General features: G+C 34.8%; 1 protein-coding gene across 2 annotated transcripts in view; it reads right to left on the bottom strand.

Moving 5' to 3' along the window:
* EDD1 (glycine-tRNA ligase) overlaps positions 1–13,235 on the bottom strand; it is a 38,527-nt gene extending 25,292 nt beyond the window's left edge. Inside the window, exons 1-12 of one of the 2 annotated variants that reach the window (XM_088094756.1) lie at positions 12,884–13,235; positions 12,727–12,777; positions 12,011–12,078; positions 8,701–8,782; positions 8,527–8,590; positions 6,657–6,712; positions 6,450–6,527; positions 6,129–6,203; positions 5,978–6,048; positions 3,734–3,850; positions 3,514–3,615; positions 1,717–1,843 (exon numbers count right to left, since the gene is read on the bottom strand). In XM_088094756.1, coding sequence (XP_087950882.1) covers positions 1,717–1,843; positions 3,514–3,615; positions 3,734–3,850; positions 5,978–6,048; positions 6,129–6,203; positions 6,450–6,527; positions 6,657–6,712; positions 8,527–8,590; positions 8,701–8,782; positions 12,011–12,078; positions 12,727–12,777; positions 12,884–13,144 — 1,152 coding nt within the window. In that variant the 5' untranslated portion in view covers positions 13,145–13,235. Of the gene's footprint in view, positions 1–1,716; positions 1,844–3,513; positions 3,616–3,733; positions 3,851–5,977; positions 6,049–6,128; positions 6,204–6,449; positions 6,528–6,656; positions 6,713–8,526; positions 8,591–8,700; positions 8,783–11,993; positions 12,079–12,726; positions 12,780–12,883 lie in introns of those variants that run through there. The other variant, XM_088094755.1, reaches the window with a different exon arrangement.
* Between the last annotated feature and the right edge of the window lie 1,034 nt (positions 13,236–14,269).

Below are 14,269 nucleotides of genomic sequence, written 5' to 3'. Positions count from 1 at the left end.
CATTTTGATTCGAGAGAAGATTGTATATAGAGACATCAAGACTGAATTCGTTAACTCAAGTGATCAATTAGCAAATATTTTCACTAAATCTTTACGGAGACCGAAAATTGATTATACTTTTAACAAGTTTGGTACATACGATTTGTATGCACTTGGGGAGTGTTAGATATATTAGATATCTTAGATCTTATATTTATCTTTTATCTTTGGTTACCTTGTTATTATTCTTTATTTGTATTTTGAGCTTAGTCCAAACACATTGAGCTTGAATGTCATTTTGATTCGAGAGAAGATTGTATATAGAGACATCAAGACTGAATTTGTTAACTCAAGTGATCAATTAGCAAATATTTTCACTAAATCTTTACGGAGACCGAAAATTGATTATATTTTTAACAAGTTTGGTACATACGATTTGTATGCACTGGGGGAGTGTTAGATATATTAGATATCTTAGATCTTATATTTATCTTTTATCTTTGGTTACCTTGTTATTATTCTTTATTTGTATTTTGAGCTTAGTCCATATTTCCTATGTATATTTTCTACACTAGGGACATTAATCCCATACAGGTTTTACTATATTCAATAACCTCCGCCCTCTTTTAGGTGATCATGGAAACCTTGGCCAAGGAACCAATGTCAAATTAAGACAATTAGTGTTTTCCATTTAGTTTCTCAAAAAGTTATAGGAGTCCCCAAAAAAAGAGGTGGTAGTTCTTAAAGACAAGTTGAAATAGGGTAGAGGAAAGGACAAAGGCAAACAATCCCATGAAGGGAAAAACAGGGTTGCAAGATAGAGAAATCATGAAGAAGCCTTAACCTGTTGTTAGTTGGATATTAAATGCAATACTGAAAGTTGTAGGTAGGATATTAAATATATTACTAGAAATTGTTAGAAGATTCTAGAGATCTCTCGTAATTATTACTTTAGGGTTTGAGTTCTCAATACATAGAAGTTGATGTATTGTTTCAAATTAAATGACTGAATAAGAATCTTCTTTCTTTCATATTAATCCTTTCAAGTCCTCACAACAAACAACACCTAAACATAGAAACAGGAACATAGACATGATCAAAAGGCACTGACAAGTCAAGTGGCGATGGTTCAGATGAATTCCAACCATTGGAAGATGATGCATAAGGCGACACATGAGGCACACTCACTTAGATCTAGCTAAGGGAAACGCGGAATGTGGCTGAACATTTGGCAGAGTTTGGTCATGTGACCATGCTCGTCAAGGCACATTAAATCCTAATTTCAGCAAACAAAACAATGGTTGATGGTGACAGATAGTGACCAAGCAGCATTCTCTTCATCGGACAAAACAAAGACAAGCAGAGCAGAATCTACTTGCTTTGATACCGTGATAAATAAAAGGGAAAAGAAATATATTACAGTTTAATTTCCCTCTTGTAGGTTCTCATACTTATAATAATAGTGGTAGTTCAGATACAATAGATGAGAGGGAAGAGTAAAGAATAAGAAGAGTCATATCTAGAGTTCTAGGTACAGAGATATGTACAGCACAAAACAGTTGCTCAATAAAGCCTATTTAAGACCTATTCTAACCAAATAAATTTAAAAAAAGACAGATAAACCTATAAAGAAAATCAGAAACAAAATTTCCAAAGGAAAAAAATTGTCTCAAGCACTAGTAACATCAAAATTTCACACAGGATAAGTTGATGGGACTGACCCACATGCAAACTAACCTTCCCACACGCAGCTTCCAAAACTCCTTTTGGCAATACAAAATGATCAGGTTCAGAGATAAAACCAAGGGGAAAGCCAAGCATCTCCCTTGTCTTCAACCAAAGTTGAGCACATTGGCGAGCCAAACTGGAGAAAACCAAGATGAAGGAGAAAAACATAAAATGTACAGAATCCTGACAAAGAAGCATAAGAGATAACAAAATAACTATAGACTAAAACCCTAAAAAATCCAAACATCCTCAAATGAACACTAGATCCGAGCTAAAGTGTTATAGAATAACTTAACTAGATGATCATTGTACTCCCTGATAGTGTGTTTTAAACTACAAAATAGTGTATAATTATTACTATGCAAGAGTAGCATGAATCCATCAGGAAGCCAAGTTTAATAATAGGAAGGAGTGCATAGGATCTGCTCCTCTCAGTAACAGAATGGTTCACAGTTGATGTAACTGATAGCAAGAAAGGTGACGGGGAGTTGAGATAATAGGAGGGAATGGTTAATGTTACAGATTTCCTGAGAGTGAGGCAATAAAGTGGAACAATAAGGATGGAAAATTCCTCCTGTGTGAAGTTAGAGTATTAAGAAAATATTTTTAATTTATTACTTATATTATTTCGTAGGATTAGTTTGTTACCTTAGAGTATCTTAAATTGTGCCTAAAGATCGGTTTTATTATCCTAGAATATAATCTCCTAGGATTAATGTTCATACTTTTAGTAATTATAACGATTTGCTTCTTTTTCTTTAAGTAGAATTAGGAGGCTATTACTTAGTATCAAGAGGATTAGCGGCTTAGTCTTTTACACAAGATCGTTGTAGGAAATCATATTAATAATTCAAGGATAATGTGTTTTTCTTTTCTCCTCTCTCCTCTCCCTTGAAAACCTTGTAATTCAACAAATATAAAAGGAGAAAGGGAAAGACAACAAATGGGGAGGTATGGAAGAGGGAGAGAGCAAGGACTCTCACATACACGACATTACCTATTTCATGATTCAATTCAGTTAAGCAAAAATTTGTAGTTTTTATTAAATGAGATGTTTGACAAATGATGCCAAGGATCATAGTGATGCCTAACATAAGTTTTATAAATAAAAAAATGTGTCATTTTCATCTGCTGAAATGAAATACATAAATGAAAGAAAGATGTTTGACAAAAAAACTTGTTTTTCTTCTATTTGTTCAACAATTGAATAGTTGCAGTTATGTTACTAGTCTAAGTTTTATCTTTGTAACAATGGGTATTCTTTCAAGAGCAATATGGGCTGATGAAGAATCCAGAGATCGTAATGGAATTGGGATCAGTTCTTCACTTTCCTAAATTCAAATCAGGCAAATACATGTATCCACAGATGAAATAACACAGTATTTTCATCATAACTATGTGTACTTTCAATCTTGTCTATATCAAAAGTGTACAAGTCTGGCCCATAAAAAAATAACTCTTCCAAAATTTCTTATTTTGGAGACAAGACAAAAAGCCTCAAAGTTCATGAATCCTATATTTCCAAATATGATTGATATGTGATGAATATTTTGCACTAGACAAAAAAAAGGTCAAGAACGGAATTGTCCCAGCATTTGAATAAGAATACCATAGATGATAACACTAAAGACAAGAACTTTGGACAAAATATCACCAATATATCCAACTTTTGATCAGAGAGATTTTCACAGGACAATATCTAGACAATCTCAAGGATTAATTTTCAATTGTGATTATGACTTTACCAAACTACCAAAGTGATACAAATATATATAGATGGTTCACAAGTCAGGCAACAAGCACTACCTACGCATGCGACCAAAATAGCGAGCACGCTCTGTTACTCCAACAAAGCCTCTGGAGTCTAGGATATTAAAAGCATGAGATGTTTTCAGAAGCTGATCATACCTAGCATGTAGTGGTAAAATATACATCAGAAGCAGAGACAGAAGAAACAGAAAGCATATTGAATAGATAATGAGAGGAAAGAAATCCAATAAATAGAATATTTAAGTCATAAACATACGCAGGGATTGCAAAGCCAGAAGAAAGTAAGCTACGAGCTTCCTCCTCAAAGAAATCAAAATGTTTTTGAACGTGATCAACACTAGCATGCTCCAAGTAGTATGCACTCATTTCCTTCCTAGAAAGGAGAAAAAGTATCGTCACCACTAATTAACAACAAAGTCAATATTACTAAAAGACAAATTAGGGACCCATAAGAATAAAAATAAAAATGAAAAAAACTGAGTTTTGTAGATTATAAATGTTGAGATCCACTATTGGCTATAAGTATCATCAAAATAGAGCTTCTGGTTGGGTTATGCCAAGCCAAATTCAAGAAATCATATAAATTGACATCATTAATCTCTCTAACAAAATTCAAATTGAAATATGATATAATTGTGCATTATTTCAAAATTCAACTTTATAAGAATTTATAAAGATCAACTGCAATGAAATGTATGCGTAATGAAAAACATTAAAACAACCCATTTTGCATAACCAAAGTCAAAATCACATACACTGAGGAGGACAATATTCTTGGAAGATTGAGTGTGATAGTTGTTTAAATGTCATAATTTTTTATTTAAAAGAATACAAATATATCAATGAGGAGGAGGAGATTGTAACAAAAAAAGGGGGACACTCACAAAAAGGGAAACAAGAAAACCATGCTTAACTTTTTCCTTTGCTAGACATTGGGTGCCTATCGCCTAATTTTTTTCCCGATAGTTAGGATAACCAGTATTCATAATTTAGGATGAACAACCACTAGAATGGCTCATGTATCAACATGGCATCTAAAATTAATATACTTTAATCATCTTAAATCAGAATTATCTACTAAGCACCTCTCACATCTATTTCATGGCTGATAAACAATTTGTATCCATCCCCAATTTTTTACAAGAGATCTTAACATTTTGTGATACCCCAATATATTACCTAATGCTCAAGTTTAGTGAACCCTTGCCAGAGTCTTCAATATTTTCATCTATCCAATTACTGGGGTTTCTATTCCAATCTTCCTGTATCTTTCTAAGCACTTTGGCAAAGGCTGTTCCAGAACAAGGCATTTGCATTCATCCATTGTACAACCAAAACTCTGTTGTTCTTCAGTGAAAAATGAAATAATTAAGATGAGGAATATGAAAGAGGAAGCATAACACAGTTCAATTGTTTTTCTCTGTTTTCCCAATTATAATAAGTGGGGAACTACAAAATTGAGAAAGATGTCCTAGGTCGTTAATGCAGGATTTGCCTTTTTCACTTGTATTCCTCTCTTCTTCCATTCCCAAACTATAAGTCTTTTGACCTAATGTGTTCAACTTTGTTTTACTTGTCTTCCAGTACTTTGGTTGTCTTACTAGGATGTTTTGTCCTTCTCGGAACTCTCATTTCAAAACATGAACTCTTAGTTGAAAAAAGTACTTTCCTACTTTATAGCATTTCAACTGTCCTTTTAACTTTCCTTGACCTTCTTTAAATTTCCCACTCAATTCAACCCAAGAAAATGGCCATCTAACCAGAAGCATTTTTCCCTCATCAAAATGTTTTTGATGTGTTAAAGATCTCATATCAACTAAAAATATGAAGAAATTATAAATATATAAGTTGATGAACATCTCATCTTACAAGTCAAATTTGTGAGGTTAAGCATAACTTAAAGTTCACTCTCTAAATTGATATTAGAATTTATCCTAACAAAGTTTGTTAAGTTTATCATATCACCCCTCTTAAGTCCCCTCTATTCCCAAGCTCGAGTTATCAAGTCCTCAATGAGAGAGAGTGTGTTAGAGATCTTACATTGACTAAAGATATGACCAAACTATACTAAACATGAAGGATGCAAACCTCACCTTAAGCTAATTTTTTGAAATTAAGTTAAACTTAAAGTCCACTTTCTAAAAAGGTATCAAAACCTACAAGAGTATATCCTAATGAGATTTATCAGACCTATCATTCCACCCACTATCAACCCCCTCTACTCCCATGCTCAAGATGTCTTGTACTCAACGTGAGTGAGTGTGTTGGAGATCCTACATCAACTAGAGATACGATCAAATTATAATACATAAGTGGCGCAAACCTTATCTTAGCAAGCTTAAATTTTACTTTCTAAGAATATGGTATAAGAAAAAATGTAAAATAAAATATAACAAATAAAAAGGAACGATTTACTTTTTTATGATATCTCCAAAATATTTCACTACAATAAATAAAATGAAATGCAATTCAAAAGCCAGTGGATAGAGTGATCAAGTACTCATTCTCCAAGAACAACTCTCCATATGTAATTCCATCAGAATACTTTATCTTCTTGAAGTGATCAACCCCCTATCACAAAATTTATGAAACTTAATTAATTTAATGGGTGATAGAGATTGGTTGAAGAAAAAGAAAATTAGCCAACTTACTTGCAGTAACATAAGGATACGCTCAAGGCCATAAGTAATTTCCACAGATACAGGTGATAACTGGAGACTTCCGGCCTGGAGGGAGAGAGAGTTGATTGAGATCATGAAAGTAAATTGGCATATCTTTTTTGTTCCAATAAAAGAAAAAAGCATTCAAAGGTTGTATAATGGAAAATGACCGAAAATAAAATATCTGTTTTCTTCCCCTCTTTTAATAGAAAAAAGCCCGTGTCTCTTTAGCAGAATATTCTTCTCTCTTACAATTTTTCTTCTCCGTTACAAAATAATAATAAAAATTCTGTCATGGCAAGAAAAACATACCTGCTGAAAGTAGGTGAATTGCGTAATCTCCATACCATCCATCCAAATTTCCCAGCCCAAACCCCAAGCACCAAGAACCTATATACATTTTCAATTCCCATATGGATGGCATCACAAGTTAATTAGATTTAAAACACACAAAAAGGTAAAAAAAAAAAAAAAGTTTAAATTTCCTTTAAGTAAGCAGCATCAAAACAATAATATTACCGGACTCTCCCAGTTATCTTCCACAAATCGTATATCATGTGCAGTAACATCAATACCTATCAAAGATTTATGCACTCCACAAGTTCATATTCAGAGTTTTTAAAGTGGAAAATGGATAAAATAGGGTATAATAAGAACTGCACAAATTTCAAACTGTTATCTCGTTTTTAGTAGCTAATTAATCTAAACTTCTTTCACCTTATTTGCAATGGTTAAGGAATATCAGTAACTTAATTTCAAGAGGCGTATACAGTGAAGCAGTAAGACCATTTTCACCTCCCTTATTGGGATTAGAAAGAACAGAGGTGTTAAACTCAAGAGTAAGCACACTGAATTCTGCATTTTGTTACCCAAAAAATATCTGGTTTTACCCAATTTCAGTACAAGACACATAACACAGGTTTTCCCATTAACAAGGATCATGTTTGGCATCACTTCAACTAGATTCTAGCCTTTTGTACTTTGTTTGACCTTATTAGTAATGTTTGGTAAATAAGCTATTTTTAGTAGCTTGTAGCATTTTTTGAAATGCTACTTGATGACACGTTTTTCAAAAAACTAACTTCAAACTTTTTACATTTATTCCCATTTTGTACTTAAAATATTTATTAAATTTTCTCTTTACTCTTTTTTGTATAAGACATGAATGAATTTATTACACTTTTTTCTTCATTCATTCATAAGACATGACTTCATTATTTTTACCTTTTTTAAGATAAAGTAGGATTTTACTTATTTTTAAGCTTTAAAGCATTCGCAAAGGTAAAATATTTGTTAATTTGAGGTGGTAGATTATAATTTGAGACATTGATATTGATAGATGATATTTTGTTCTATTTTTATTAATTTTAAATATTTTGCATAATACATTGTCTGTTTTTACCATGACTATTATATTATTTTTAGCAATATACTTCAAGATATTTCAACTATTACATTAATTAACATAATGAAAGTGTTATTATGTCTATTTAAAAATATGTTGTTTTACTTTATTTTAAATTTGAATAGAAATATCAAAAGGTATAATGTAAGATTAATAGAATATATGAAAATTCAAAGTAAAACAGATGTAATAAAAATAATTTATCTATAAGATAAAAGCACATGAGATTTCAATGATATTCTTGTAATTGGTTCTGTTAATAGTATATCTGCTAAACTTTCAGTGTTGATAAATAACAGGCCAAATGGGTACTTCACGTGCTCTAGAGATGATAGACAAGGAGATCATTTATCTCCCCTGCCTTTTTTGTCTTGCAGAATAAGTGTTTATAGAAGTATTATGAGTGCATCATGTTAAACAAGAGATAATTAGTAATACATAGCTAATCGGCCACCATTTACAACATTAAGACCTATACTTAAGTAATATTCTAACTAGTGCCAACTATGTAAATGAATCTACACTGAAATTCTTACAGTCAATAAACATCAACAAACTCACCCTAACCCCCATCACGAACTATCCCTTCTAACCTAAAGTCACAAGCTCCAAAAACACAAATCCTAAATCCAAATAGAGTATCACCTTTAGTAATTTTAGAATGTACACTGAAGAGGCCAAAGACGCAAAGACATCTATGATATAAAAACTAATAACGCCTGTGCACTCTCGACAAGCTTAAGAAATTGAAATAACTAGTGAAACATCAGCCCGAAATCATAATAAATAGAAAGGAACATGTTTTTGTTCCCACCAAAGCCTCTTAGTTTTCTTAAAACAAAGTTTTCTTACTTCTTTTGTAAGTTTCTCTTTCATTGTCATGCGAGTTTTCTATGTGTATGCTTAATGCTCATAAGTCAACAGCTGAACAAAAAAATACAATCTATTTCAAGTGAATCAAAGAATATCAGACTCAGTTACAACCTAAAGCAGAGAGGCTGCGGATAAATAGATCCTGAGAATTTCCAGGATCAGGCTTCAATATCACCTGAGATCATAAAACAACCAAGAATTCAATGCTAGAAATGAACACAAGTCATTCAAGATAAACAAGCTTAACTATAAGTGTATGAATTTGACCATGTCATCAAACTTGACCTGAAATTGAGTATGTCTTTGGAGCCTATTTGGGTTTTCTCCATATCGACTATCATCGGGGCGGATGCTAGGTTCCACATACCTAACATCAAAAAAATAAAAAAAAAAACACCATTGATTTCAGATTCAAAACCCTCCTCGCACTCTGCATTCATACTCAAATAAAATTAACGAATATTAATAAATAAGTATTAAGAAATGTTCTAGTCAAAATCTTTTGAGGTCTTAACTAGATCATTCAAGTGTGTCTGATAGGATATAATATGATAGGTTATAATGGGTAATAGGTGTGTAGGAGAGAGAAAACAGTTTAGGAATTAATTGTTCAGTTTAGGAATTAATTGTTGTTGGGTAGTTAGAAGTGGGTTGCCTTTATAAGAAGGCAAGGGGGTCTAGTAGAGAGGGGAGTTTTGGGATATTGATTGTAGACAGGTTCATTAGACCTGTATGCCCCTGGATTGTGATTGTATAGACAATTTCTTACTGTGAATAATACATATTCATTTCATTCTTTCCTATCTACTGTTTTGAGAGAGTGTGAGGGAGTTCTTGGCTAGGTTTCTCGTTCAGAAACATAACAAATTGGTCCGACCTGTCGGATCTGCTTGGGAGAGGCCTGCCGAATATCCTTAGCAAAGGGGTGTTGGATCTTTGGGAGAGAAGCGTGATGGAAGGAAGAGACAATACCTTGGAGGGGAGGACCAGAGAATCGAAAATGAGCATGGCAGAATGGAGAAGAAATATGCAAGAAATGAGATAAATGTTGCAAGAAATCAAGATTCACATAAAGGGCTTAGAAAGAAGTGAGAAATATGTCATGAAAGGACAGAAAGAGGGTTCAGAAGAAGAGTTGGAGGAAGACAAGGGTGAACAGAATTGGAGGCAGCAGGTAGAATTGCCCAGGTTTGAGGGGCTGGACCCGTTGGGATGGATCTCTCAGGTTGAGAAGTTTTTTGACACCCAAAATGTCACAGAGAAGGAGAGGCTCAGGTTGGCTTACAGCTACATGGAGGGAGGCACAATTTATTGGTTTAGGGCCTGGAAAAATAAAACCAAGAACCTTTCTTGGAAAGGGCTGAAAGAGGCATTGATAACGGGGTTCGGAGAAAGAGATAGAGGCTCTGTTTTTGAGAAGTTAGCCCAAACTGCAGGAATTACAGAAGTTGCTGCTGAGAAAGTTGCAGAAGTTTCTACTGCAAGGGTGGATAGCGTGACAAAGGTTGGTAGGGAAAATACATCAGGTGAAGATCATGATGGGAAGGTTGTGACTCTTGTTTCTCCAAGTAAAGTTGCAAAAGTTGTTGTTGGTAGTGGAGATAGAGTGGCAGGTTGTGGTGGGAATGTCAAAACAGTAAAGAAAGGGGAAGAATTGTTGAGGCCTGGGGTTAAAACAATGGTGTCAAAGAGCAACCCAGTGGAGTCTATTTCCAGGGCAAGAGAGGACCTAATGCAAGATATCAAGAAAGGAAAGAAACACTCAGGTGGAGGAGAAAATTCAAGCAATTGGGAGCAAAAAGAAGAGGATGCCATTGACAATAATGGAGCTAGAAAGGGTGAGGAGACACCAGTTTTTTCGTGGGTGAAAAGAGAAGAGTTGACCACTTATGAAGGGATTGACACCAAAGATCAAACACCAGGGGCAGCCAATGCTTCTGCAGTTCAAAACACCAAAGGAGCAACAAAAGCACACCCAAACAGCAAAGAAAATGTAGTCCAGGGGTGCAAAACTTGGCATAAAAAATCCAAGAACCTTTCTTGGAAAAATCTGGCCACAATTCTACTAAAGATAGTTGAAGGGAACAGCAGAAGCATTCTATGTGAGAGTTGGGCAGCAGCAACACAGATGGGGAGTGTGGAAATTTTTCATGAGTTTGCAAGTGGATGGAGCAACTGCCAAAAGTGTTGTTGCTACAAGAGCCGATAAAGTCAGAGTTGATATTTTGAGGACTTCACAAAATTGGGCTAAAAGAATCCAGGAGGAGTGGAAGTCATTGGAGGAGGATTTGCCACCACCCAAGCCTCATGACCTGAATTGGAGGGCAGCATCCAGTGGGTTCCCTTCATATGGTAACACGATGATGAAGATGAGCCATGAGATCAAGCTTTCCGGTTCCAACCAACCTTGATAGGATATAATATGATAGGTTATAATGGGTAATAGGTGTGTAGGAGAGAGAAACAGTTTAGGAATTAATTGTTCAGTTTAGGAATTAATTGTTGTTGGGTAGTTAGAAGTGGGTTGCCTTTATAAGAAGGCAAGAGGGGTCTGGTAGAGAGGGGAGTTTTGGGATATTGATTGTAGACAGGTTCATTAGACCTGTGAAGGGGATTATGCCCCTGGATTGTGCTTGTATAGACAATTTCTTACTGTGAATAATACAGATTCATTTCATTCTTTCCTATCTACTGTTTTGAGAGAGTGTGAGGGAGTTCTTGGCTAGGTTTCTTGTTCAGAAACATAACAGTGTCCCTTTCACATGATAATTCCAGGCTTATTTATAGAAAACTGGTTGCCATCAGTACTCAAGTTGTTGCAGTATATTATCCACATAATCAAGCTGTTAATTTGTTGTCATTTTGGTACCTAGATATTCCGGCTAAACGGGGAGGGATTTTGTAATGTCCAGAAATTAAACATTACATATTTGGTAATAGCCACAGCTGATTTCAATAACCTCAATGTCAGACCAGACTAAGTTAGTTCAGGATACCTCACTCCATGACTGATCATTCATGCTAAATAAAATCAGTAATAATAATCTACTAGAGGGTACACAAACCCTCAGTTTTGAGTTAACTAGTTGCAGAGACCTAAATAAAGACTCCATTCTAAGACTGATCACATAGCTCGACATAGATCAATCACAGCCGAGGGAAGGAACACAGCCCCCCAGTCTCAAGCTTACTAAACACAAATACTTCAATCCTAAGTTCATAAAACCACTATGCCTCCTATGTAAAAATAGACACTCCATCCCAAGCCCAACAACATAGCTCGACATAGATCGGTCACAGCCCAACTGATGGTACAAGAACAAATAGCTTCCACTCAACACAAGTATACTTAAAATCATACGTATTTTCTGAAAAAATAAAACACACTTCTAGTAGAATACAACAACAGAACTCGGTAGTCATTATATTTGCTGCTTCAGGGAAGGGAAGGACATGCCACTACTAACTTCTTTTCATTAAGGAAAAGATAAATTCATTAATTTCAAAAACATTACAAAAATTTCATTGATCAAACAAAATGGATATTTTAGAAACCAACGCATAAAGCAATAACTTACATCTAAAACATACTTACGCGACATTCCATGGTTCAGGGCCAAGAACCCTTAAATACGTAAGAGGATTCATAGTCCCAGCTCCAACCTGCTCAATACAGCAAAATGAAAAAAAAAAAATGGTATCAAAGAAGATTCAAAGCACATTCCAAGTTCAAACTGAACCTCACTACTTGAAGCCAACCCTAAAAGTATTAACAACAACAACAATAATAATATTATATGATAAGAGAAAGTGCATTGAGTCATTGACAGAGTGAAGAGTTTATACACTATCATCCAATTACATATTGCCGTGTATGTACAAATTAGTTGACTTACACTACTTAATAACTTAAAAGTCATACCTAACATGTTTTCCTATTGATTATGAATGTAAAAGTTTTTCGACATACAATTCACAGAAATTGGACTAAGAAATATAGAGTAAATTACACTAACACTCCTGAGGTTTTTTGAGATGCACGTGACCCCTCCTTCTTTAACATTCACAATAACCTCCTTCATCGGGTACAGGATGCAATGTTTGTTAAACAATTAAAAAACGTTAATGTAATGTTATGTGAGGTGTCTGTGTCAGTGTAAGGATAGAAAGAGGAGAGGTGCCATGTCCAATCTCAAGAAAAAAAAACTCAGGCGATGTCATTATAATATACTCAATAAAATAGCATCGGTGGGTTTATAAGATAATTGAAGCAAATGGTGAGTAAAAAATGCAGCAAGCTAGTTTAACTACCTCTGTGTTGCTACATTGCATTATGGAACATCCAACAGAGGCCCAGTATTCCTGCAATTTCCCAAACAAGATAAAATAATTGAACCATTGAACAATCTTCATAATAAATTTAAAAGAAAAAAACTGAAGGATAATGTGATTCTGTTGATGCAAATACCTGAAGGCGCTGAATGGCTTGTTGGAAGGTGAGGCTTGGGGGGTTAACGGAACGATTGTCAGAGTGAGTTGAAGCAGAAGAGTGGCGTGAGAGAGAAGGTGAAGGTGAAGGTGACGGTGAAGAAGGAGAATGAGGAGTGGTGGTGGCGGAGACGGTGGTGGCGAAGTGGCGGCGGCGGAGGAGGGAGTGGGAAAGGCGGAGGCGAGTGGTGGCGTTGGGTTTGAGAAGGGAAATGACTAAGGGCAAAGCGAGGATTCCCATGGCGCGACCACGGGTGGTTGTTCCACAAATGGGGGATAAGATAGGGTTTATCAAGTTTAAGCTTTTCGTTCCATTAGCAGTACCTGTTCTCCAAAATTACTATTTGAAAATAGAACCGAAGAACAAAACCGTTACTACACCTAAGCTTGGGTGGCCATAAAATATCTTTTCAAAATTAAAAGTTAAGTTCACTCCATTAAATATTTTTTTTACAAACTTATACTCTAATTATATTAAATTAATTTTTTTTCTAACTTATCAAATATTTAAAACATTGGTGTTTAAGTTGTTTAGGTTGTTTGAAATATTGATTAATAAGTTTTAAAATAATTAATGTAATTAAGTTATAAAATTATATCCATTTATTTGTAAAATTTAGAGACTAAAATGTATTAAAAAAGTTATAATATAACATTATAATTTTATGTCAAATATGTTTTGGTCAATTTAATCATATGAGTAGTAATCAGGAGTCTCGCATTCAGATGACATTATCTCATAGCAGTAATTTGTCCATTTGGTGATGAATGTGGTATTCTCTTTGTCAGATTGGTACATTAGTATATGGTTATATCTTAAGTACACATACATGAAGCTTAATACCTGGTGGACTGAACACTTCGTTGTTGGGGAGGGGTGCGTGTCTTTAGGACATGTCTTGTTTGGATCGATGAAGTTTGTGCACATTTCTCTTTAGTTGCTCTACTTCTTCACCAACACCATATTAGCAAGTCATGTAGTGTATTTTACCTCCTTGATAAGGTCCGTCTCCCACAACTTTTTCACCTTGGTCTCCGCCATCTTCCTCCTTTCATCTCCAAACTTATGCTTCTTCTAAGCGATCAGCCTAGCCTCCTTGGAGATAGTCAACTGATGCAACATTACCCCTGGGTAACATATCAGTTGATGTTCATGCATACAAGTTTTTGTTCTCTAGGAGCACCTTCACTAATTTTTGCTTATGCTCTCGGCTTAAGACACTATTGAGATTGGTGACTTGGTTGTTTAATTGACCTATCTTGAAGTCCTTTGTTTCCTTAAGATGCTCCATTTGGTCATCTATATTGGTACGGGGTCCAGGTCAGCCATTGCCACCTATGATCATCTGGCCTTCCTTGATAATTG

Source organism: Vigna umbellata, chromosome 7 (assembly GCF_029865625.1).
Source record: "Vigna umbellata cultivar VRB3 chromosome 7, Vumbellata_1.0, whole genome shotgun sequence".
NCBI lineage: Eukaryota > Viridiplantae > Streptophyta > Magnoliopsida > Fabales > Fabaceae > Vigna > Vigna umbellata.
Note: the sequence above shows the minus strand (reverse complement) of the source record. Positions and strands in the feature narration are given on the sequence as shown.